This window comes from Nelusetta ayraudi, unplaced genomic scaffold (genome assembly GCF_046127955.1).
Source record: "Nelusetta ayraudi isolate G7.1 ecotype Tasmania unplaced genomic scaffold, CSIRO-AGI_Nayr_v1 ptg000020l, whole genome shotgun sequence".
Taxonomy (NCBI): domain Eukaryota; kingdom Metazoa; phylum Chordata; class Actinopteri; order Tetraodontiformes; family Monacanthidae; genus Nelusetta; species Nelusetta ayraudi.
The window spans coordinates 878-25,940 of record NW_027466070.1 but is presented as its reverse complement, the minus strand read 5'-3'; the positions used below and the strand labels follow the sequence as shown (position 1 = coordinate 25,940).

General features: G+C 52.8%; 1 protein-coding gene across 1 annotated transcript in view; it reads right to left on the bottom strand.

Annotated features, from left to right (window-relative positions):
• The window catches only part of syt7a (synaptotagmin VIIa), a 29,387-nt gene extending 14,465 nt beyond the window's left edge, over positions 1–14,922 (bottom strand). The window contains exons 1-3 of the mRNA XM_076027152.1: positions 14,426–14,922; positions 11,668–12,066; positions 7,242–7,376 (exon numbers count right to left, since the gene is read on the bottom strand). Coding sequence (XP_075883267.1) covers positions 7,242–7,376; positions 11,668–12,066; positions 14,426–14,505 — 614 coding nt within the window. The 5' untranslated portion in view covers positions 14,506–14,922. The remainder of the gene's footprint in view (positions 1–7,241; positions 7,377–11,667; positions 12,067–14,425) is intronic.
• Between the last annotated feature and the right edge of the window lie 10,141 nt (positions 14,923–25,063).

Here is a 25,063-nt window from a genome sequence, read left to right as displayed (position 1 = left end):
CGGCCAGCGGCTGGAAGAGGGGGGAGGGGAGGGGGACAGACACTCCACTTCGAGGCTGGAGAGAGACGCGGGAAAAAAGGAGAAAAAAAAACAAAAAGGGAAAAAAAAAACCCACTCCTCACTCCCAACAACACACACACACACACACACACACACACACACACACACACACACACACACACACGCCCATTTGCAAACATGTCACACTCAAACACACAAACACGACCCCAGTCCATAAAGTGATGCATTTCATCGCTCAATCTCATGAACCGCCCACCAGATCCATCACTCGTCCGGGGCCACGGCGTGCTGCTCTCCCTCCCTCCCTCCCTCCATCCCTCCACCCCTCCCTCCCTCTGTCACAGGATCGCACACACACACACACACACACACACACACACACACACACACACACACACACAGTGAGTGCACCCTGCCGCCACCGCTGCTGCTGCTTACATAACTCCCACCGTCCACATGCAACACATCAGCACTGGACTCCTGCTGCTGCTGCTGCTGCTGCTGCTGCTGCTGCTGCTCCTGCCGCTGCTGCATCACAACCTCAGGGCTTCAACCCGACACCGCGTATTAATACCTCTTCCTCCCCGTTAACTAATGACTTCCTGTGATCTCGGAACTGGAGTCGAGTCTAAAATAGCCACGTTGACTGGAAGCCCATATCAGCAAGGAGCAACTAGGGAGGTGTTAGTCTCGGCCTTCTGTGTGTGTATGCGTGCGTGTGTGTGCTGAGCTCCACCATGGAGTGGAAAACATGATATATAAATATAATATAATATAAAAATATCATGCAGAACGCGTGCATTTTAAACAAGTCATATTGAATTTGAATCCGACTGTCTGGACTTCTGTCCTTTGCTTCGCTTTTCCAAATCAGCACCTCTGTGACATCACAAAGGGCAGTGACGCTCCTCCAAGGTCAACATTACACTTCCAGCCAGGTATTGGCACTTTATTATAGTTCCCTTCCAAACCAGTGGATGGACCAACAAAGAAAGCATCAGTTCCAGTAGCAGGCTGTAAACAGAGGGCTAAATATGCATCATTTTTAACACACTAGCATGAAGAGCTCGACACTGATGAACACAGCAGAAACCCCCCAAAAAATTCTCTCTCTGATTGTGTTGCACCGCTGCTCCCATTAGCGCCTCCCAATACTCTCCGCAATTTGGTGTTTATGTCTTTGAGCTCCATTAACAACAAAAAAAAAAAAGCAAAAAAAAAAAGCAAAAAAAAAAAAAGGATGAGCCAATCACGCCGGGGAACCGTCAAGCCATTTTGTAAATCGATTAAAAAAACAAACAAGCAAGCAAGCAAGCAAACAAAACGCTTAACCGGAGCTGCAGTCCGCTGCGGAGGCTGCGGGGGGCGCTACAGTTGTGCGGGACTCCCGCCAGGTTGGCGCTCCAAATAGCTCCGCCCCCGGATGGCCGCTCCATCCATCTGTATGTTTGTGCATCATGCGCACCAGGCTGCACCTGCCGGCTAAAGTGCTGCCTTCAGCCGCAGCATAACGCATGGCTGTGCAGGGCCGCCGCTAAGTGGCCTCTCCTGGACGCAAGCTACAGATGGCCGAGCCGCTCCGTCACTCCTTTTAGCGCCATCTATACTTCCCCCTCCTCTGCCGGCTCCGCTCGCTCCTCTCACTCCACCTCCCTCGCGCGCCCCCTCCAACCTCATTCCCGCCCCTCCACCGTGTGGCCACAAGGGGGCACAGAGCCTCGGGGGGGCGACAGGGAACTTAACAGGAGCCCTTGGAGACCAGAAGGCTGATTGGTCGGGCTGCTGAAGCCCCACCCACAGGGTGAGGAGGAGGGGGTGGAGAGGAGGAGCGCTGCCTCGGACTAGCCGAGCGTGGCCTGATCGATTCGCATGTTTGTGTGCAAACTGCACAGCGAGTCGATTTTTATCGTGCGAAAGCTCCGCAACAGCCATTAGCATGTCGTTGTGTTTTTTTTGTCTTCCACATAGATAAAAGAAAACAAGCTGTTTAGCCTTGCAAATCAAGATAGCCAGCCACCAACGGTAGCAGATACAGGAAGCGACTGTTGCTATCTGACTGAAAAAAAACGACAGAAGACAAAGAAAAGCAGGAAGCAACAACAGTTTTAACACAACTAAAGTGGTTTTGACAGAGAGCAGTTGTTGCGCCTTTTTAACGCTCCACCTTATTGGCTTCAGCACAAAATGAAAATAAACTAGTTGAGCTAAACTGGTGATGTAGCGCTAAAGTCGCTCTTTCCACCCACACAGGAAGTCTAAAACTAAACTGGCAGGAATGACTCCTCAGCTTGGACGTGGCGGACAAACTGCAGGTCCAGAAGGTTCCCCCAGGCTCTCCACAGGACAAATCACTGTACTTAATGTGGAGGACTCAGGAAACCCTCCGGGAATCTGGGCGTTGTTCAGGTTTGCCGACTCTCCAATAAAAATCAAAGCGTGACAAACGTTTAGTTTTGCTATTTTGCACTTTTATCCCGACGCCGTGTTTCTGCTTGAATCTGCCCTCGAAAGTGCAAATTTGTTTGGCTGCTTTATTATATTTATTCCCCCCTCCGGTAAATAAAACTCCTTCAGATTGCCGTCGCCGACAAGCACATCGTGTGCGACACACACGGCAGAGACGGAGCTTCTCCCCCTCCTCCCCCACTCACCATCGGGGTGGGGGGAGGGTGGGGGGGGGGGGAGACGCAGAGCTGGCGACGGTAAAGCAAGAACTCAACTGAAAGGCCGTGAACTGCCACGCAAAGCGCTGCCACGCAAAGCGCCGCCGCGCTGCGATCAGCTCATAAATTATTTAGACATATCGTATCGGCGCCCACTCGACAATTAACACTCTGCGGGATGGATCGGAGCGTGCGGATCTATATTTATCAATAAGTGCCGGAGGAGCTGTGGATAACTGGGCTGGTTTACAAAAGAAGAAGAAGAAGAAGAAGAGGAAGACGAAGACGAAGAGGAAGAAGAATGTGGCGACGGGGGGAAGATGATGATGATGATGATGATGATGTAACACGCATGGATGAATAATTGAAAGACCACAGGCAAGTGGATTGAATGTTAATGCGGCACGAGGGGGGGAGCGGAGGCGGGGGAGGGTTGGGGGGGAAGGGGAATCCCCGCCCCCTCCGTTCCCGTCCCTCCTCCTGATTGGACGGCAGGCCCGCAGCTCAGGGCGAGCTCTAGATTGGAGGCTCTCAGGGGCCGCGGCGGCGTCTCTTTATAGCAACACTGGCGGAGGAGCCACAGTGCGCGCTCAGTGAGTCGCGGCGGAATTGTGCGACCAATGAGGCGTCGGCGGCTCGCCTCTGACGTCCGAGCGGAGCCGCGGAAGATCGGAAATGCGCTGCGGAAAAAGACCTCCGCCGAGCACGGGGGGGTCGAAGGGGCGCAGCCGGCAGCCCGCAGTACCTTCCCGCTGCCTGCAGGGGGAGCGAAGGGTCAGGCGACCTTTGGCGGCGGCTGCGGGGCTTCAAGGAAATATTGTGCGTTTGTCACCGTTGCACGTGCGCTGTCGTTAACCGCATCATTCAGGCGAGCGGAGCTCCAGGCCGCGGGGCGAAGATGGGGGAAGCTGCACATCCGAGAAATCGAAGGAGAAGACGGAGAGGAATAAAACAAAGTAGGCGATGAAACTGTCTAAAAACGCCGGCGCTGTTTGTGTCCTCGGCTGTCAGAGGAAACAAACAGCGAGGGCCGTCGCGCAAACTGTTGAACAGCTTCAAATGCAGCGTGTCACATTCACTTGAACGCACCTCCGCCAAACGCTAAGAGGGGGCCGGTGGTGAAACAAAGCCAGAGCCACTTCATCACTTCCTGTGAAGCATCTCGTCTCTGAACTGATGCTTTTTGTTTTGTTGTTGTTTTAAACACTTTTAAGTAGGACAAGGAGCAACAAGAAAGAGAGGATAACTGTTACTGTTTACTGTTGCTCTCATATCTTGAATCATTTCTTGAATGATATGCTGAATATTTCTTCATGACATAAGCCTGCGACATGCAATCTTTTCAGTTTTCCTCTCTTCTACGACCAGTACAGGTCCAGGACTCGGGAACCGGGTAGGTACACAGTTCACACTGCTTCCCTCTGGTTTAACAAGCGTTTATTCGCCCAGGCCAGATCTCGCAGAGCTCCCCATCAGTCAGCTGTCAACCTCATCTATATCTGCACATTCTGCACTATTATACAACATTGGGAAGTCATCCAATAACAATGTATATGTGTTCATAGATTATCTATTGTTCTTTTTTTTTCCATTGTTCTGTTGTTCTACTGACCTTGGCTTCCATGGGTGTCCAAGACAGAAACATTTGAGTTAAATAAAACTCCATACCATAAACTCCATACCATACCACACCATAGACCTGGCAATAAAGTCTGATTCTGATTCTATATTCCAAAAGAGTTCCCACAGGTTTTTGACGTGCAGACGGACGCATGGGCGTCACCCGCTAAATTTAGCGTCCAATCACAGCCAGGGCCTGAACCGTTTATCACACGGTCATATTTGAAAGACCTGAAGCTTGAACGTTGAGGCCACTGGACTGATTTTTTTTTTTTTTTTTGCCGTCTTGAAGAACAATCTGAAAGGATGGAGAACCAGGCATGGGCTGAACTACGGCCCAGGGGCCACTTGCGGCCCGTTAAGCTTTTTAAACTGGCAATCCTAGATTGGAAAAAATGTCATTAATTGTAAGTAAGCCATAAAATAGCTGTATTCCATGCATTTTTGCAGTGTTTTAAGAGTCATTTCAATAAAGAGCTAAATACTGTGGGGCTTCAAAGACATATTTTGTTGTAACGCTTTTTGTTCATTTTCAATTGACATTCAAGCCCATTTTTCGACATATCCCATTATATACTTTTTCCTCCTGTGAGGTGGGTCAGCAAAACACTCCGTCCACCTGCTCCGGCCCACTCTGTCAAATTTTAGAGCCCATTGTGGCCCATTATTCAAAATGTTAGACGACTGAGAACCTCCGCAGAGACGTCGAAATCGAACGGTGCAAACGAGAGCAGCGGCGATGATGATGGAGCTGCAGCTTCACGGTGGAGCCGCCGCCACTGTCAGTCATCCTGAAATGACGTCGCGGCTTAAATGGGGGGCAGGGGGATTGCGGGGAGGGGGGCGTGGGGGGGCAGTTAATCTGTTGGAAGCCCACAGAGAGTCCAATGGGCGTGAACCGAGGCGAGTCCCGCTGAGCGCCGGCAGACGGGTCCATTAGCGCCTTTCACCAGACACTGATGGCAGGTGTCCAGGTGAGCGACGACAACGCCGGCAAAGTCAAACAAATTACACAACGCCTCAGTTTCCAACCAGGCAGGAGGAGACTCGCAGAGGTCCGCAGAGTGGCAAGGTGACTGCAAGGGGATGGGGGGGGGGTGTCGTGAAGAGCTGAGCAGGGCAAACCGGAGAGAAATCTCAGGGTTTTTTGATTGTTGTTGTTGTTGTTGTTGAGGTGCGACGTGGCATTGCTGCAATTTTCAGCGATGAACGAGAAAAAGAAAAACTGTTTTTTTTTTTTGTTTGTTTTTTGTTTTTTCGAGAGTTAATTTGCCAGAACGTCCCCCAGCAGGATGGAGACCAGGAGCATCTCCAGCCCACAGGAGGAGGCTTGGAGAACCGCAGCTGAGGAGTCCCGATAAGGAAAAAGACAGATTAAAATAAATAAATAAATAAATAAGACAACAAAAAAAAACAGTTAGCGGCGGCTGCGTTGTAATAGAGTCGCAGCTCTGGAATCATGCGTCAAATTGATGAAACAGTCGTTTGAACGAGCGACAGCCCCGGCGTGACGGGCGAATCACAAGACGGTTCCCCCGTCTTAAGAAGGTGGCCGACGACTCGGAACGCATCTGCAGGAAATTGTCTCCAATTGGTCACGGAATCAAAGATCAAAGCAGCCGGGCTAAAATCAGCTAATTGGACCACTGGGGGGGGGGGATATTCTGCCTTGGAAGGGGGCGGGGCCCTGGAGAGGGGAATCATGGAGGGGGAACTATGGAGAGGACACGATGGAGATTGGAACCATGGAGGAGGAACCATGGAGAGGAACCATGGAGAGGGAACCATGGAGAGGGAACCATGGAGGAGGAACCATGGAGGAGGAACTGTGGAGAGGGGAACTATAGAGGAGAGAACAAAAGGTAGTATTTTTCCACCTCAGTGCAAACGAAACAAAATCAAAACGGGCAGTTTTTCCCTCGCTGTGAGGGAAGATACAAAATTAAAAAAATAATTCCATTCCCGAACAGAACGGAAGACTAATTATTTTGGGAGACAGGGAAATAAAGGGCAGAGCATCTTTACCGACGTGGAGGGTTGTTTTTTTCTTTTTTCTTTTGGCTGGCAGCAGTTAGCGGGTAAGGTGGCTGGCAAAGCAAAAAAAAGAAAGAAAAGAAAAAAGAGAAAGAATTGGAGTGTGGTGGGGGGGAGGTTTATTTTTAGCGGCGTGTTTACGTAAGTGGCTAACATGTTGTGGAATAATGAGGAGGCTCTCGGTGGAGCCGGCCGGCGAGCAGCCGAGGCTGATTGAAGGCGGCTAATGAGCAGGAGGAAAGCAGAAGAAGAACACTGGTGGCTGAGGACCGCCACAATAAAAGCACCTTAATACAAAGGGAAAGTCGACAATCAGCGGCAGGACGGGGGAGGGGGGGCGGTCTGGCAGCAGCGGGAGGGAGAGGGCGGGTGCTGGGCAGGGGGTCAGACAAACACACGGCTGTAGCGCGGAGACGTAACTACTGTGGTCACGAAAATAATAGAATTGATGTGTATTTGATGCGCTGATATTTCAGCCCTGAGGGCAAAATAAGACGGGTGGAGCTGTGCTGTGATCTATGAGCTCGTTACGACTCGACGACTCAACAACTCGACGGTTCTTACTCACCTCGCCGACGCCGTGGCAGCCGCCGCCACCCGCCGCCACCCGGTAGCACAACAATGTTTTTTTTGTTTGTTTGTTTGCTCCATATTTAGCCCTCTGATGTTTTCCACCTCTGCAACCGTGTCAAGCTAACGCTGCTATTTCCAGCCGCAGGTCTCTTAAGTGCAGCTGACTCACCGCAAGGGCCCCCAACACACACACACACACACACACACACACACACAACAATAACAATCACGGCCGTCCAACCCTCGTCTCTCTCTCTCTCTCTCTCTCTCTCTCTCTCTCTCTCTCTCTCTCTCTCTCTCTCTCTCGGCCACGCCCACTCGTCCAGGTACCTCTTCTCAGGAGGGGCTTCCTGATTGGCCGCCGGCGGGGCCGCCTGCGCTGTTTCCTGCAGGTCAGGGATATTGGCAAAGTCATCTTGCTCGGCCACACCGATGGCCAGAGCCAGGACCACCATCTTGCCCTCACTGGCGCCCCCCAGAGGATAAAAAATACACAAGAGATAAGACAAAGTTGGAGAGCAGGTGGAGGAGGAGGAGGAGGAGGAAGGGGAAGAAGAGGAGGAGGAGAAGGAGGAGGAGAGAAGAGTGGGCGTGGTGAAGGTGGGGTGAGTGGGAGGGGGAGAAGAAGAGAGCAGAAGGTCATTTCAGGTCACGGAGGCAGACTGAGAGCACAGGGGCGGGACTAGAGGAGGAGAGAGCCAATCAGCAAGAGGCGAGGAAAAACAGAGAGAATTGTCGCCAACACAGAGGCGCTAGTTAGTCAGTTAGTCAGTCAGTTTGTCCGGGGAAGGATATTAACAATGGTACTTCAGCCTGAGCGAGCGGACCAATCAGCCGCAGCATCATGGCGGCGGCGGCGAGCGACAGTCGCCGGCTGTGTTTACAACTGGCGGACAGCGAACAATTAGACAGAGTCGCTGATTAGCCGCTAACGACGGCTAATGAAAGGAGGCTGGCACGTACCGGGTCCACACGGGCGAAAGGTGCGCGCACACACACACACACACACACACACACACACACACACACACACACATACACATACACATACACATACACACACACACACACAGCAGGTTTTCCAGGCTCTCTCCGGACTGGCCTCTTCCTTGGAAGTGCTCTTCCTGCTGCCCAGCTGAGATCTAATTAAGCCTCATTAACGAGGATCTGGACTAATTGCTTCTATTTGAGCGACACTGCGTCTGGAGGTGCTCGGCGCCGCATCGCTGGCACGCACCCACGCACGCACGCACGCACGCAGTTTTTTTTGTTTTTTCTGGGTCAGCGCTCCACTCACTCGTGCCCTTTTCTCTCTCTCTTTCCATTCACTCACTCACTCGCTCCTCCAGATCCCTCCCACCTCACCTCATTGGCTGCTTCCCAGCTTTTCTACAGTTTGACGGATGTAACGAAATCAAAATCCCACAACACGATATTATATTGCAATATTTTTTACAGGGGGTGGGGTTAGGGGGATTTGGGGGCGGGACGACTGGACCGCTTGAGAAGTTCTAGTGGGAGGATCTTTGTGTTCCGCTTGCCGAAAAACGACCGGGTGCCGCAAGGGCGGAAACACGTCACGCTAGCGTAGCACACACGCTCAGTGGAGATCATTTTATCCCGATCAGGAAGACAGGATCCGAATGGGTGAGTACGTAGACGCCATTCGGAATAATGATCGGCACAAACCACCTCTCTCTTCCGGAATGAGACTCCTTTCCAAATGGACAGCATCGGATCAGAATCTTCCGATTGACGCGTTCACATGAAGCATCTTTAATCTGATTGGGCCTTTATTCCGATTATTTGCGTCCATGTAAAAATAGTGATTGTTTCCATCGGTTCCTCTGTTATGTGTGTGTGTGTGTGTTGCAGTTTTCAGATATTTCACTGTGTATTTAAAAAGCACTCAATCTTGGGGGTTTCGCTTTTTTCTTCTTCACGGCCGCTAATTTTGCCATTTATCGTAGACCATTTCCTCACCGCCTCAACACTTAAAGCACCAAACGTCATCGCGCGCAGAGTTACTCTGCCATTCCAACCTTGACCCCCAACCACCTCCGCCGGTCGCCCCACCCCCCCGACCACCACACTATCTACAGTATATCGCCCAATAAAATGCACTATAAACCTCTAGATATAATGTACTTTACGGCCCAATCTACAATCCGTCCACCACCTCTGGACAGGTTCACCACCGGGACCATTTAGCTCCAACTGTGAGGTGCTAATAATAATAATTGGGTCCCCCCCCCCACCACCACCACCACCACCACCACCACCACCCACTCCTCGTCACCTTCAAAGCGTGAGAGCGTCGACATGGAGTCAGATCGACGGGACACTTCAATCAATGCAGCCGGCGTTGAGAAGAGCCGAGGCGGGAAACAGATGTGAACGACGGCGGAAGAAATGATCGACTTCAAGGAGGAATGACGGAAAAAGGAAAAGGAAAAGCGCGAGGCCCCACCGCGCGGTCAAACGACTCCGTCCGTATCTGTGTCACTCACACCGGCGGCGAGGGGAGGTGAGGTGAGGCGAGGGGAGGGGTGGGGCGGGAAGGGGAGGGGAGTGGAGAGGAGACGCGGCCAAGATTGAAATTAACTGGCTAGAACAACGGGGTCGCGTGTCATCGATCATGTAAAAGGTGTGTCGCCGTCGCCGCCGCCGCCGCCGGGATGGAATTACAGCGACGACTCGGCCGGCGCATCAGAGTGATGAGTGTCGGCCGTGCCGGGATATCGGCGCCGACATTCCCCCGTGACCTTGTGGGGGCAGCAGGGGAGGGGAGGGAGGCGCTAACTAACGACTAGGCTAACGGCTAGGCTAGTGGGCGTGTTCGGCTGGAAGGTTTATGGCCCGTAAGGCATAAAAATGAAAGAAAGCGTGAACTGGGGAAATTGATTTAGTGTGACGTGGTGGTGGGTGGGGGGGGCAGTACCTTCCCAGTGTCCTTCCCACTCACCCCCTCCCCCACCCCACCCCCGCCGATGTAACAGCACATTGCAGAAGAAGCGACGGCGCCGCTGACATGAGATCGATGCCGCGGGCTCGACCTCCAATCAGGGCGCAGCTGCTTAACCCCTCCTCCCCCGGTGCTGATGCGCTGTGACATGTGATCCGTGTGAGGCACGCATGCACACACACACACACGCTGACACACGTCAGGCCGCCGCGGGGTGGCACAGCGGCACGCAAACGCTGTTGTTTGCTGTGAAGGAAGCAGGCGCGGGGGGGGGGGGGGTGGCGGACGACGGCGGCGGACAAACAGGATGTTTGGCATTCGTCCCGACAGGCAGCGCCGCCGAGAAGTAATTGGCGCAATTGAGTCGGCGGCGACGGGAAAATGGAAAATATTTGTGTGACTTCTTTTTTTTTGTGAATATTAGAACACCGTCCCTGAAGAGGCTTCCAGGAAGATGTTGGTGTTTAGAACTGAACCCACACTGACATCACAACCAACCAAACATCTTTTTTTTTTTTAACAGTTGCGCTGGTGGCGCAGTGGTTAGCACCGTCGCCTCACAGCAAGAACGTCATGGGTTCCATCGCATGTTCTCCCTGTGTCTCCGCGTTCTCCGGTTTCTTCCCTCAGTCCAAAAACATGCAGTGAGGTCAACTGGAAACTCTAAATTGTCCGTAGGCAGGTGTGTGTGTGTGTGTGTGTGTGTGTGTGTGTGTGTGTGTGTGTGTGTGTGTGTGTGTGTGTGAATGGTTGTTTGTCTTTGTCTCTCAATGGAGCCCCGCAATGAAGTGGCCACTTGTCCGGGGTGTCACCCTGCCTTTGCCCTATGACGGCTGGGAGAGGCTCCAGCAGACCCCTGCGACCCTGCAGTGCAGGAACAAGCAGGTACTGAAAAAGGAACGGACGGATTCTCACCAAACAGGGTCTTTGTGTCCATGCCAACGCAACAAGTCGACTGCAATGATGTTCAACCCGCCTGCTTTAATTAACCGCACAGTCGATTCTGAGCGGGCTGTTAAGTAGCGACTGGTTATATTTACGCTTTGCTTTATTTCTATATTATATTTGTCAAAGCAACGACGCGAGCCGCCAATAATCTCGCAGCCTCAGTGATGAGCGCGGTCGTGACTGGATGAGGCAGGACTCCCGGCGGCTAAAGTGCATCGGCCTCGACGACCCGCGACACCCGCTCGACTGAACTTCAAACACACACGCGCGCACACAGACTCATTAAGCCGACACGCTGACCGTGCGCCGCTTTCCCCCCCGTACGGCCAGCAAGGACCCTCAGAGTTAATATCCTTCCCCGGCAACACATCAGGTGCCAGAGTCCCCAGAAGACTGAGCGGAGAACACAAGAGTGTGTATTGGCAGAGAGGACACACACACACACACACACACACACACACACACACACACACACACACACACAGAGGGCAGTCAGAAGTGTTCACAAACATCATTAATTAACAGTGTGTAATTCTACAGGAGTGACATTCTACAAATACACAAAATAACATCATTCTAGAGCAAACACTGAAATATATACACACACACACACACACACACACACACACACACACACACACACACACACACAGCAGTGTTCACAAACCTCATAAACAGTGTGTAACTCTAAAGCAGAAGCATAATAATACATACAATAACACATTATAGAGCAAACACTGGAATATATACTCACACAGGGATGCAAGTGGAAGAAAGTCAGCAAACACACACACACACACACACACACACACACACACACACACAGGAAGTTGCCCCACTCACAGGAAGGACTTGACGTCGTGGCCTCGGTTCCTCATCTGGTCCATCATGTAGTCCCAGCTGCCGGCATTGTCTCGTGTGCGGCCTGTTGCTCCGCCCCCCTGACAGCGAGAAGCGCCCGGTGCTTGGGTCCCTGACCCCCCGCCGCCCCCATCGCCACCGCCGCCGCCTCCCTCCCCTCTCCCGCCCCCCCCGCCTGCCCCCCCGGCGGGCTGCCCGGGCGCCGTATGCAGCTGGCCCAAACTCTGTGACGTGGTGGGGGGGTGGTGGCCCAGGACGGGGCCCGGCGGGCGGATGAGGGGCTGCTGGAGGCTCTGCTGCCGCAGCAGCGTGCGAGGGCGGGCCGGCCCCGAGGGCAGGTGGTCCAGGGTGGAGGTGTAGGACAGGACCGGGTCGCCCAGCCTGGGGGGGCAGAGCAGGAGGGAGGAGAGAGAGCGCCAGGACGGCCACGGCCGGCAGAGGAGGGGGGGGCGGGAGGAGGGCGGAGGGGGGTCCAGGTCGCCCGGCGAGACGAAGAAGAGAGGGGCGGAGCCGTCATCGCAGGCGAGGCAGGGCGGAGCAGCAGCGGAGGAGGAGGAGGTCCAGTTAGCGTCCAGGAAACAGGAAGAGTCAGACGGGGGAGGAGGGGGAGGAGGAGGGGGTCGGGGGGGTGGGGGTTGGGAGGAGAGAGAGTCGGAGGGTGGGGGGAGGAGGAGGAGGAGAGAGAGGGAGAGCAGCGTGAGGCAGCAGCAGTAGCAGGCGTAGCAGACGTAGCAGCAGGCGGTGCAGCGCGAGCGGTCGGCGTGCGCCGTGTACGCCGCCGCCGCCGCCGCCTCCTGCTGCCAGCTCGCCCGCCGTCTCGTTGTCGCCGGTGGCGGCGGTCGGCGTGCGTGAGGGCGAGGGCCGCGCGAGGAGGGGGCGGAGCCGCGCCGACCACCAGGGGGCGTGGCCCGTGGAGGGAGGGGCCGAGGGACGAAGAGCGCCGTGGACCGAGCGGGCAGCGCGCGGCCTCGGCGGGCGGCAGCGGCCGCCCGGCAGCGAGCCGCCGACTTCCTGTCCTGATCAGAGATCTTCATCGTCTCCCGCCGCCGCCGCCTGTCGACTCGTGCCGACTCTGACAGCCCCTCCCTCCTCCCTCCTCCTCCTCCTCCTACCCCTCCCTCCTCTGGCTGACCAGAAAAAAAAAGTCATTTCTGTCTTTTGGAACACGTGCAGCGCCCCCTGGAGACGCCCCGGCAGCCAACCGTGTCCCACTGAGTGACGCCCTCCCTTGAAACTCCGCCCCCTCACAGAAAAAACCTCCTTCCTGAATTCACTGCACATTATGCATCACTACCGTCGTCTTTTTGGGTTTTTTTTGTTGTTTGGGTTGGGGTTTTTTTTAGGTCCAGCTGTATCGCCGCCCCCTCTCCCTTGACTCCCACCGGCTCCCTAAATATATCCAGGAGTCCCTCGGTGTCGCCCAGACAGGAAGTGGGTCAGCGGAGATCCGTCCATCTCACGGCTTTTTGCCGCAACGTCCGTGTAATCGATTGTCGCCGAATCACAGGATGAAGAGGTGAGCGGAAGGTTCCTGTCTCGGACACCCCCCCTCCGCCAACCCCCCACCCCACCCCCCCGCCTCACCCTACTGCCAGTGTTGGCATTAGACGCTAAGTGAGGGAGGGGGACAGGAAGAAGGGGGTGGTGGGCGGGGGGGGGAGTTGCAAACACAGGAGAACGCAGGCGCTTATAGCGACCACCGAAAATAGAATCCAATTATAGGCGAGGGAGAGGAGGAGGTGGTGAAGAGGATCGCCGACGTGTCGACGGATCGTGGAGGAATAAATCACGAGGCGAGAGGTTTTATTGGAAAGTGCAGCAATGAAAAAGAAATCCCAACTACATCAGGAGGAGAAGTAAAGAAACCTCCTGCTTCCTGTTCACCGTGGCCGCCACTAGGGGGGCCTGTCAGAAGGTGAGCAACTTAATGGCCAAAGGCACCAATCACGAGAGAGCTGAGCTTTTAAGTCTATAACGTGAAACAATCGATGTTTTCAGCCGGGGCACAAAGCGAACCAATCAGACGTCTTCGGCAGGGAAGAGGGGCGGAGCTACAGGGGCCAAGACAGGAACAGGAAGCTGCTGCTGCTGCTGCGGCTTCACAAAACCCGACGACATTTCGTCAGAACTTGAAGGCACTGCAGGATTTTCTCGTCCAATCACCTTTCAGCTCTTGTTTCGAGGGCCACAAAGCCTTTCTGGGTCGTTCCACCTGGAGAATCGTGTAAATTCAGACTTTGGATGAAAAGCCAAAGTATTTTTGGACGTTCAATTTGCATCCTAAGAGACACAGACCTGAAACAGAAGCACTTTTTGAAGCCGTATTGACAAGGTGATAAGGTGAGGAAGGCCCTGCGCCGGACGTCTGTGACCCGTGCGTCTGGACGTGAACCAAATGCCTTTGGTCGTAATTTAGAGATTCAAAACTATGAAACTGATTGGTTGATGGATGTTTAGATGAGGAAAAGGCACCTCACTGCCGGACAGTGTAGCGGCTACAGGATGCTACACTGGCAAAAGTGGGATAAAGAGGGATGAAGCTCAAAAAAAAACCCAAAACTTTTTTTTTCTTTTTTAAATCTTCAAAACCAAAAAAAAACCAATTGGACCTGCTCATGAAAACCGTCCGTTTGTTTTTGATTCCGACATGGTTTAATCTTCACCACCCCCCCTCACCGACCCACCGCCCAAAAAAATAAATAAATAAATAAATGTGTGTATTGCGGTGCCGGCAACTCACTCTGTGGGTCTGAATCCTCCGGCCTGCACGTGGCCCTGGACCGTCTGCCACCTGCCGGTCTTCAGCCCCTCCGTCACCATGCTCTTCACGCTGTCGCTGCGATAAGGAGCCCCCCCACCGTCCCCGTGGCCGCTGGCCGCCGCCTTCTGATTCCCCGACACCGCCCCACTGAGAGACGGCGGGCAGGGCGTCGGCCGGAAACCCCCCAAAAAAAGTTCCCCGCAGAGGAGGAAGAAGAAGAGGAGGAGGAGGAGGAGGAAGTGGAGAGGATAACAACAGGCAGAGGAGAAAAAACACCAAAGAGTGTGAGAGGGACAGACGCAAACGCACAAAATAAGGAAATAAAATAAAACAAAACGGACACAACGCAAAACACAAACCCAACACAACACAACACAACACACACACAGAGGAGAGCAGATTAAGCGACTGCACGGCTGAAGGGGGAAGTGGGAGGGGTCAGTGGTCTGCGTGGTGGTGGTGGCGGGGGACACTCGGTTTTTCCAGGCCCAGTGAGAGGCAGGTGGATGAGGAGGCCTGGAGTCCGGAGTGGGGGAGGGAGGGGGGGAGGGCGGGAGCAGAGGGGGGAGGAGGAGGGGAGGAGGAAGAGGAAGAGGAAGAGGAGCCTGTGGAGGGCGGAAAACCAACAACGAGTCCCTCCCCCTGGGCGGCGCCGGACCGAGATCACAGCTGCCAGCGTTCACTAGCGGCGCTCGTCCGGCTGCTCGGGCTCATCTTGTCGATGGTTGTGTGGGGGCGGGGCTGTAAGGTGGGCGGGGCTAAAGCTGGAACTAGAGGAAGTGTGTGTCCTGCAGGTCAGGCCTTTGTGATGTCACAAAGTTGTTTCTGTCTCCTTGACCAAAACATTTGGAAGGTTAAACAACAAAGTGACTGTTTTAACAGGAGGCCGCAAACAGAGCGCTAAGATGCACGTCCAGAGAAGTTTTCCTTGGATAATCTGATCACTATATTGGGTGAAAAATACAAAATCGGTATAACCTGTTTTAAGGGTGGGGGGGGGGGGGGGGTGAGGAGAGTGAGAATGCGAAGTGACCTTTCAGATTTCTGCTGTTGTCCGCAGGAACTCTACAAAGGGGGCGGAGCCTGGTTCTCTGTTCAGCTCTGCCCTTTGCTGTCTGACCTTCGGTGTCGTGTTTGAGGTAAACAAAAAAAAGGAGATTTAGTCACCGGCTCCAGACCGGGAAATACCCTCCACCATCACCTCCGTTTTAACAGCCAGGTGAGCAAATAAAAAGGCTCCACGCGTCTTTTATTGGGGCCGGAAATTAAATCATTATAAGCATCAGGTGGCTGTAATCAGAGGGCTAAACATGTCGTTTTCCCCGTTTGGATAATTAATCAGAAAAGTCGCGGACCTTCAGCGCGTCTCGTGTTGAAATATCATTAACGAGAGGCAGCAGGAAGCAGAACCGGCGGCGACCCGGCGGAAGGGGATCAGAAAAGGGCAAACTAATCACATCATCCTGCCAGGGAAGAGGAGGGGGAAAACACACAACACGCTACACAGGTAGTGGGGAAGTCATTAGCGTCGCTGCGGAGGCTGAGCCGTCACGGCAGATCTCCTCTCATAACCACCAGCACCCGCCCCTTATTAGATTTAAGGTCTCCAGACGAAAAAAAAAAAAGAACAAATAAAGCACAGTGGTGCCCCCTGGTGACATGACTACATCATTAATATGCACGCCGCTCCTGGAGACGACATGCGGGTTGGGAGGCAGGTTGGTGTGTGTGTGTGTGTGTGTGTGTGAGGAGGAGGAGTAGTTGGGGGGGCGCGGGGGGGGCTACGCTCGCCGCTACGCTAGCGTCACGTCCTCCCCTTGAAGGTCACCTCTCACATTTAATTCTGACCAATTGACCTGACAGTGCACGTGGACAAGTCATCAATCACGACAACACGACACCGGGGGTGGTGGGAGAGGGGGGAGGGAGGGGGGGGGGGGCAATGTTGTGGGGGTGGGGTCGTTTATCCAGGCGGCCAGAAGGTGAAAGTCTTCACTCGTTATTGAAGCGGCTGCGAGCGCCGACGAGTTCCTGGTGCGCATCGAGCTGCGGGCGAAAACAACGGACAAACCTGCACCTTCACCTCCCCGCGATCAACTTCCTGTTCTTTTCTCTGCCTGCCCTCTGCTGCCTCTCGGCATCAAACCAGTGACCCGACAAAACTGTATTTGATTTGCTCTTTTTTTTTCTTCTTCTTCTTCTGCTGCTGCTGCTGCTGCTGCTGCTGCTGACGCATAACTCGGCTGAGTGCGACAGTCGGCAGGTGTCAGAGAGACACGCTGCGTCATCCAGGTGGCAAAAATCTGTTTTTTTCAAACCCTGGATAAGATATGAAGGTTTTATCAGGGCCTCTGAACACGGAACCACAGGAGTTCGCATCGTTCCAGCTAGCTTCCTCAGAGTGTCTGTAAACTTCACATCCAGACTGTCGGATGGAGGAAAGCTCCCAGTGTAGCCAGGCCTGGACATCAACATCGCTTGCTTGACCATGAAGTACGTCCAGAACGCTGCCCCTCTTTGGTTTCCTTGCGAATTACAGTTTAATCTGCTTCTTTTTTAGCACCACGCGCACATCACTGACTCACAAACGCAACATGACCAAACTTATGAATCCCAGTTTGGAGAAACCTGATTTTTTTTTCTCTCCTCAGCCTGGAGAACTGACTCACAAACACCACAACACCGCAACAACACAGTCGCTGCGCCTGCCTGCCCACAGACTCGGCCGAGTGACACGGTGGCCAGGCTAGCACAGCAGCAGCAGCACAAACATTGTTCGGGCTTTGACTATAGAAAGAGCTTTGAGACGCCTTTGGATGTAATTTAGCATTTTAGAAATAAAAACTGATTGGTTGATGGATGTTTAGATGAGAAAAAGGCATCAAACTAGCGGCCAGTGTAGCGGCTCAAGGACACTTAGCCTAGCGCCAAAGAAACGTGGGATAAAGCTCAAAAGCCAATAAGATGCCTCGCTTATTATTGTTTTTTTCCTTCTTCTTTTTTTTTTTGTTGTTACCAAAAACGCTCCCCAAAAGGAAGCGGAACATGTGGTTCCACTGCAGGTTGAAAGCTGCAGTTCCGTGGAAAAGAAAGTGAAGCGGTTTGTTGTTTCTAACAGGACTCGCTCATGAAAAACCGCAGCGTTTTTGCTCTTTGTGTTTTCTTTTGATTCCGACAGGTTTAATCTGTTTCCAACAACAGGGAAAGCGGGAGGAGGCCTTGAGAAAAAAAAAAAACTCAAAGGACAAAACACGACAACGTTGAGGGTTTTTTTTTTTCTATAAATAAAAAATTATTTTCCTGTTGCTTTTTTCCCCCTCAATAAACCTGAACAAACAGAGAAAAAAGAACCACAACCTGCTCCTCACCACATCTTAGGAGCCTTGTTTTCTCCAGATCGGCAGCCTTCAGAGTCCCCAAACATTAGCGCGCGTGTGCACACACACACACACTCGCTCACTCTCCTCAAGGAGGAGTGAGGTCTATTAAAGATGAGCAGTTATTGGACGGTGTATCAGACCGATGCCTGGCAGCTCAGAGGTCTCCAGCCGATCACCGCCGCCGCCGCTTTTATTGGATTCGAGTTTCAAGTGCAGAGTGTGTGTGTGTGTGTGTGTCTGTGTGAGTGTGGGTGAGTGGGGGGTGGGGGGGGGGGGCGGTTGTATGGGGTTTTGAGGGGGCAGGGGGAACAAAAATTACTTTTATTTTCATACCAGCGTTTTTGTTTTTTATTCATTTGTTTTTTTTCTTTTTTGGGGGGCGCTGTCTGGGGGAAGGGGGGGGGGGGGCACAGACGTGCGCCGGGTGAATGCTGGCACCTGCCGCTAACGGTCAACCCTCCACCGCGAGCAACAGGCCAGCGAGTCGAGCTTCACACCGACAACACAGTGAGGTAGAGAGACACCAAGGAGCACTGGGTTAGAGAGAGAGAGAGAGAGAGAGAGAGAGAGAGAGAGAGAGAAAGAGAGAGAGAGAGAGAGCGAGAGAGCACATGGGTCACTTGTAAAAGAGAGAGAGCGAGAGGGCGAGCGTGCGAGCGCGGGGGCTCAGCGAGGGTTGTCCGTCTCCATGGTCAGAGAGGCCCATGGGAGAAAGGTCAAAGGTCAGAGGTTAGTGGGGGGGGGGGCTGGCAGGGCTGTAGGGAGTGAGGGGGGGGGGGGGGGTGTTCAGGGGGAATGGTGGGGGGGGGGGGTGAGAGGTAGCGGCAGGGACGAGCAGGGCCCCCCGGGGGGCCGACGTGGCCGCCGCCGCAGCGGCCGCGGTGCTTTAATGCGCGTGACATTTCCCAACTGCGCTCCCGTCTCCCGAGCAGATGATGAGTCACGGTGAGGAACCACGGCTGCCCCGCGGAGGCAGCGGCAGCACTGTCCTGGCCGGCCGGGACGTCGTCATCGCCGGCGCCGATGCAGGAGAAACTGATTTATTTTCATTTTTCAGCCACTAACAAGCGCAGGGACGCGCAGTTGGAACTGCAGCCGGGTGACATTTATAGAGCCGCGCTAGTTGTTGTTGCTGCTGATGTGTGTTTTTTTTTCTCTCTCTCTCTCTCTCTCTCCCTCTGCTTCTGTTTACTTGAAGCTAAAAAAAAGAAAAAAAAAAGAAAAGGCCCCCCGGCCCCGACAGACCGGCCCTGGTGACTCATGGGAAAAATCTGCTCCGGGGAGAGAAAAGTAAAATAAGGGAGGCCGAGACGCTGCGGGCGCATTTAATCAGCTGCTGGCCCGGAATTACACTGGATACGTGTTTGTTCCGGTCCGCTGTCGACTTCCCTGTTTTACTGTGGAAATAAAGCGGCCGTCATTTCTGAGCTGAGCGGTCGTTTGGCGGCTCAAAGAAATAATAATAATTTCAGTGCTGAGGCAATTAATTGACGGGGAAACGATAAAAAAAATGAATGTGGTGAAAAACTCATTCATTACAATGGCTGTAGCTAAACGCTGGTTCCGTTGTTGTGTGTTTCACGCACCTACTGACTCACAATATGCCTACACATATATATATATATATACACATCCTTTTATTTTTATACTTTTCATTTTTTCACACTAAAAGGAGGAGTTATTTGTTGTTTTCAGAAAAACATTTTTCTGCATATTCAAATAATCGAATCAAAGGAAGTAATAAACAGAATAATTAATCACTAAAACAGTTCATAGCTGCAAAATTCTTTTCTCTTTTTTTTTTTAATGACTTGTGATCTGACGATTTTAACAACTGGCCGTAAAGTAAAGTAAAGTAAAGTAAAGTAAAGTAAAGTAAAGTAAAGTAAAGTAAAGCCTGTGGATCTGCTGAACTTGAAGTGCTTGCTCAGGTTTTCCCGCTCACCTGCCAGCTTGGGGGCGGGGGGGAGGGGGGTTCCACCCCTGCCTCGTTACAGCCCTGCCAGTGGGTGGGGTTTGGGGTGTGGGGGTGGTGGTGGTGGTGGTGGTGGGAGCGGGAGGGGAGGAGGGGGGTGGAGTCTCTTACCAGCCTTGGACCAAAGACTCACTTGAGCGTGAGGCGGGGGTCTCCGTATGGGGCATAGGGAGAAATGTTAAGTAGGAACTCCTTGGGCGGATAGGAGCTCCACCTCTGCTGCACTGAGCTGCTGTCATTGTTATTCCAAAAGTCTCTGTCTAGATCACTGCGGCCAAAGAGAGGGAAACAGGTGAGAGCAACACACAGGCCGCGCCCACCGGCTGCTGACATCAGAGAGGAGCGCGAGCTCCGCCCCCAGTCTGGGCGGGAGGTTGGAGAAGAAGTCAACGAATGGATTGAAACAATGACAGAAGAGGCAGCGACACAAGCTGTTGATCCAGGCAAGCAACGACAGGCAGCAAGAGGAGGAAGAGGAAGCAGGTGACATCACTTCCTGTCGGTTGCAGTCGGCGGCGGCAGCCACCGACCACACACATTAGCAAAACAGCAACAAGTTCCGAACCCACCACACACACACACACAATCTTAATGGAGGAGAAGGAGGAAGAAGGTGGAGGAGGAGGGATCACACACAGTCAGAGAAAAAAGAAAGAGTGGAGATAGAAGAGTGTGGAGAGAGAAGAGTGATGATGTCACGACCGGAGCTGCAGCACAGAGGCCAGGACAGGGGGGGGGGGGGGGGGGGGGGGGTTGTGGTGAGTAGGAAGAAAGAAGTAGGAAGAGGGAAGTAGAAAGAAGGAAGAGGGAAGGGGGAAGAGGGAAGAAGAAGGAGGGAACGAGAAAGAAGGAAGAGGAAAGTGGAGAGTAGGAAGCGGGAAGTAGGAAGAGGAAAGAAGGAAAAGGGAAGTAGGAAGAGGAAAGAAGGAAAAGGGAAGAAGGAACAGGGAAGTAGGAAGAAGGAATAGGAAAGTAAGAAGTAGGAAGAGAAAGAAGTATGAAGGAGAATGGAAGTAGAAAGAGGGAAGTTTGGAGTAGGAAGAGGAAAGGAAAAGGAAAGAAGGAAAAGGGAAAGAGGGAAGAAGGAAGAGGGAAGTGGACGCACACAAACACACACAGTCTGAAGCTGGAAATGGCCGACAGCGACGCTGCTGCAGACAGTCAGAGAGGAAATGCAATAAACTGAGAGACCCGAGTACAAAAATGACTGGAAATCAAAAGAAGAGGAGTCAGAATACATTCACTTTTTCTGTGTGCGCTGCTGGCACTCAAACAATAAGACAAAGTCAGCACAGACACGCAACACGGCGGGCTACAGAGGAGAAGTGAGCAGTGAGCAGCAGGTTAACAGGCATTTAGTGGAGTTAAAGCAGCACAGCGCTGACATTTCCCGCCGCTGACCCAGGAAATACCTGAGCCGAGCCGCAGCCCTGCAAGAAAACGTTAGTTTGGAGCTAAAATAAAATAAAATAAGATAAATAAATAAAAACTGAGGGGGGGGAACAGGAAAAAAAAAAATCACATTTGCATTTTAAAAGGCCTACAGACTCAACAGGAAGTCCCGCCTCCAGGAGTCCAGTCCAGCCGAGAGCGTTCGCAGGTGGAGGCAGATTAAATGTGAGGCTGGTTGAAGCACTGACCCTGATTCAAGGGCCTCTGACGGAGCCATTTAAAAAAAAAAAAAGAAATACAAAAAAAAAAAAAACACCCCAACCAAACCAGCCAATTCCAACCCAACCACAGTCGTCAGCAGCGCCACTTACTTGATGGCTTTCTTCTCTCCTCGGCTGCGGGCCGAGTCGGGGGTGTCGGCCGTCTCCACGCCGGGCTTGTTCCTCTTCCCCTGCAGCCCAGGAACGAACAGAGGGGGGAGGGGGGAGGGGGAGCGGGAGGTAAAAGGTTAGCGCGGAAGGCTCCTTTAGCCGGCGGGCTACGTTTATGAGGGTAATCTGAGGTGTGAACGAGCGCCGTCACTCTTTGACCTTTGACCTCAACGCAGGACGGATGGCTGAGATTTCCAACCGTGAAATCTCAAACGTTCCGTCTTTGCTGAGCTCCCGAAGAAAACGCTTCTCATCCCTCACATAATTAAAGAAGAGTTGAACAGGATTCACACACGAGGATGCCGATTTTTAGTTTTTCTACTGTCAGGAATTACGATATTTTTTTAACTAAACACTTGAATAATAATTATTCTTTTGCTGTGTTTGGGTGTTTCCTGCAGTGATGTGTGATTATTTATTTATTTATTCATTTTAACTAACAGGACATTTATCTTTTCTTGGTGCCTGACATCCTGTCTTGCACAATCTGTTGCATCTGTTGTTTTGTTTTGTTTTATTTTGAAATTTTTCTTTTTCGTTTCTTTTTTTAAAACCTGACAACACACACACACACACACACACACACACACACACACACACACACACACACACACACACACACACACGGCTGCCTTTAAAACCGCAGAAGAAGATGATGCAGGAAGTGACTGGCAGCCTTGCTGCTGCTGCTGCTGCTGCTAAAACCATTAGCAAAGAAACGGTAGCTGCATCAGAGAATGTGGCAATAAATATGTTTGCAATAAAAGATGAGGAAGAGGCTAGAAAATCTTGCTACTGCTGATTGGCTCGTCCAATCACAGAGAGGGACCCATCAAGAGTCAATCAAGAGGATTTAGGAAAACGGTAACCTGGTGATGACGCTAATCATGGTTCAAATGTGCAGCGGAGCGCCACCTCTGGCCGCCGCCGTCACTTCGCGCCGCCGTCCGTCCACCAAACTCACAACTGGCAACCCGAGAGGAGCCTAACGGGGGAAAACCTGCGACCAGCCGGAGCGTGACCGGCCGATACCTCGGGGCGAAGAATGGAAATGTGAAGTTCCGCCGGGCGCATCGTCCCGGAAAAGCTCATTACTGCTGACGGAGCGGCGCGGCGCGGCGCTGCACGACGCAGGTAATCCCCACCGCCGACACGGCGTCACCAGTAGGACAGGAAGGAGATCAGTTTAAAGCCCCGACCCCAAGATCTCTGAGACCTCTTAGAGGCGATGCTCTGATAGACGGAGGGGGGCAGAGGGGGGGTGTAGAGGGTGCGCACTGAGCGGGATGGGAAAGAGAAACAGGGTGCGCTAAGCCTTCGCTCGGACAAAAGGCGGATCTTCAGGCGGCTGAAGGGACAATTTCCCTTCGCTGAACCGTGCTGCTTGTAGTCAGAGGAGGAGGAGGAGGAGGAGGAGGGATCAAAGGGAGCAACAGGAGCGTCGCTGTTCCCGTCCTGAGGGAGGCGACCTTCCCGTAATGAGCCGTGACAGCGAGCCGACCGGGCCCGAATTAACCTCCAGCACCGCCGGCTTTACTTTGTCCACTGGTTCGCCCTGGCCCACACCCACCCGGTCACAGCCGGCTGGAAAACACTCCGACTGGGAGCTCCCGCAGACGGATGGAGGGACGGACGGAGGGACGAGGAGTCAGATCCCGGCGTTCCGGACGCAGTTTTTAGTAGAGCCGCAAATGGTCGGATTGGCTTTTTCAATCCGGAGAGCGAAACAACCTCAGCACAACCCGAGAGGAGTGAAGCAGGAAGACACACACACACACACACACACACACACACACAGTTCTATCATGCATGCGAGGTGCTGCCGCTGCTGCTTATTAATAGTGGAGACACACAGCGAGCCACCAGTCGGGAAGACGCTGCTTTTGTTCTGCAAACGATTAAATCTTCATATTTCAGTTTCGGCCGGGAAAGAAATACTAAAGAGCCGACGAGCCGCTCGTCGCCTCCACCTGCTGCTGTTTGTCGGTAAACAGGTGGTTTTCCAACACCGTCGAAGTTGAACTTTATCAACTCAAGCTCAGATTTTTCAGGCTGTGAGCCGATGTTTCATTCTTCCGCCGCTGCGTCCCCGCGCTCGCTTTTTCCCGTCGTCATTATTTGCCTCTGCACGTCGCGTCCATGTGTGTCGCTGCGCAAGAGGAGCTCGAGATAACACAAATGACTTTTTTTTTTTTAAATTCCGCTCCGTCGCCGCAGCGGTTGACAATGGCTCGGCTGAGCAACACCGATAAAGACCGCAAAAAAAAAAAAAAAGCCCATCGGCTATCCATCGCATCCGCCGGGAAACACAGCTGCCGGTTGGTCACACGGCCGCCGCCGACCCTGGAAGCTGTGCACACACACTGATCGACCAGTTGAGCAGCTGCTGGTCGACAAACTCGGGACTTTACAAACTCGAAAAAGCAAAACAAAGGATGATGCAACTTCTCCTCCTCCGCCATCCGCACGGTGACACCAGCAGCACACACACAGCATTTTTTATTCTTCCTCTTCAGATGCAAGTAAAAAGATGCACTGAACGATTGATAGAGTTTTGAAATGGGACAGATCGTATTAACCAACATTGACACATCATTTCCATCCATCAAGTCTCACTGACAGGTGAAAAAAAAAAAGCTCATTTGGAAATGGAGTCATGGTGTCACTGAACCAAAAACCACAAAAAAGCTACATGCATGCAACACGCACAACAACCACTGCACAAAAAAGCCCCTTGAAGTCCCTTTAACACTATTGCACAGAACCTTTTTGTACTGCTACGCAATTGTGTGGCACAAATTTTAAAATGTCGATCTTTCCACCATTTCTCCGCCTCTTCTCTTCGTGAGCTGCACAACCTCCCCCACACGGCCCACTATGAAGCTTTTCTTCTACACTGTCGATTCGGACACTCTGATTGGTCTTGGTCTCGGTTGAGGAGGCCTGGACTACATCGCTACCGTCAGAACAATTCAGTCAACACTGCCGCCGTTATAAATATCTGTAACAGCCGCTCATCAGCTCAATCGGAAGCAAATAACTCGCTGCAATCGCGGGCCGCGCTATGCTAGCACAGCGACTCATAGGGAGCCGCGCACATGATCATTTCAACAGCCTCCGGTTTCTGAGGCAGGTAACCCAAAAAAATAGACAAGCTATCAAAGTAATCCTGGCGACGGCTAAAAACTTGGCGAGAGGAGGCGCAGAGGATGAGCCAGTCGGGCGGTGGAGGGGGGGGCGGCGGCGGTGGAGGTGCGGGGGGGTGACGGCCGAAAATAGAAATCGAATTAAAAAAAAAGAAAAAAGAAAGAGAGGCAGAGCGGCAGCCGGCGGGAGAGCAAACAAGGACAGAGGAGGACGGCACGCAAGGCCAAGGGAGACGGGGGGGATGGAGGGGGGCACGGTGGGGTGAGGGAGGAAGGGACGGAGGGTGGGAGAG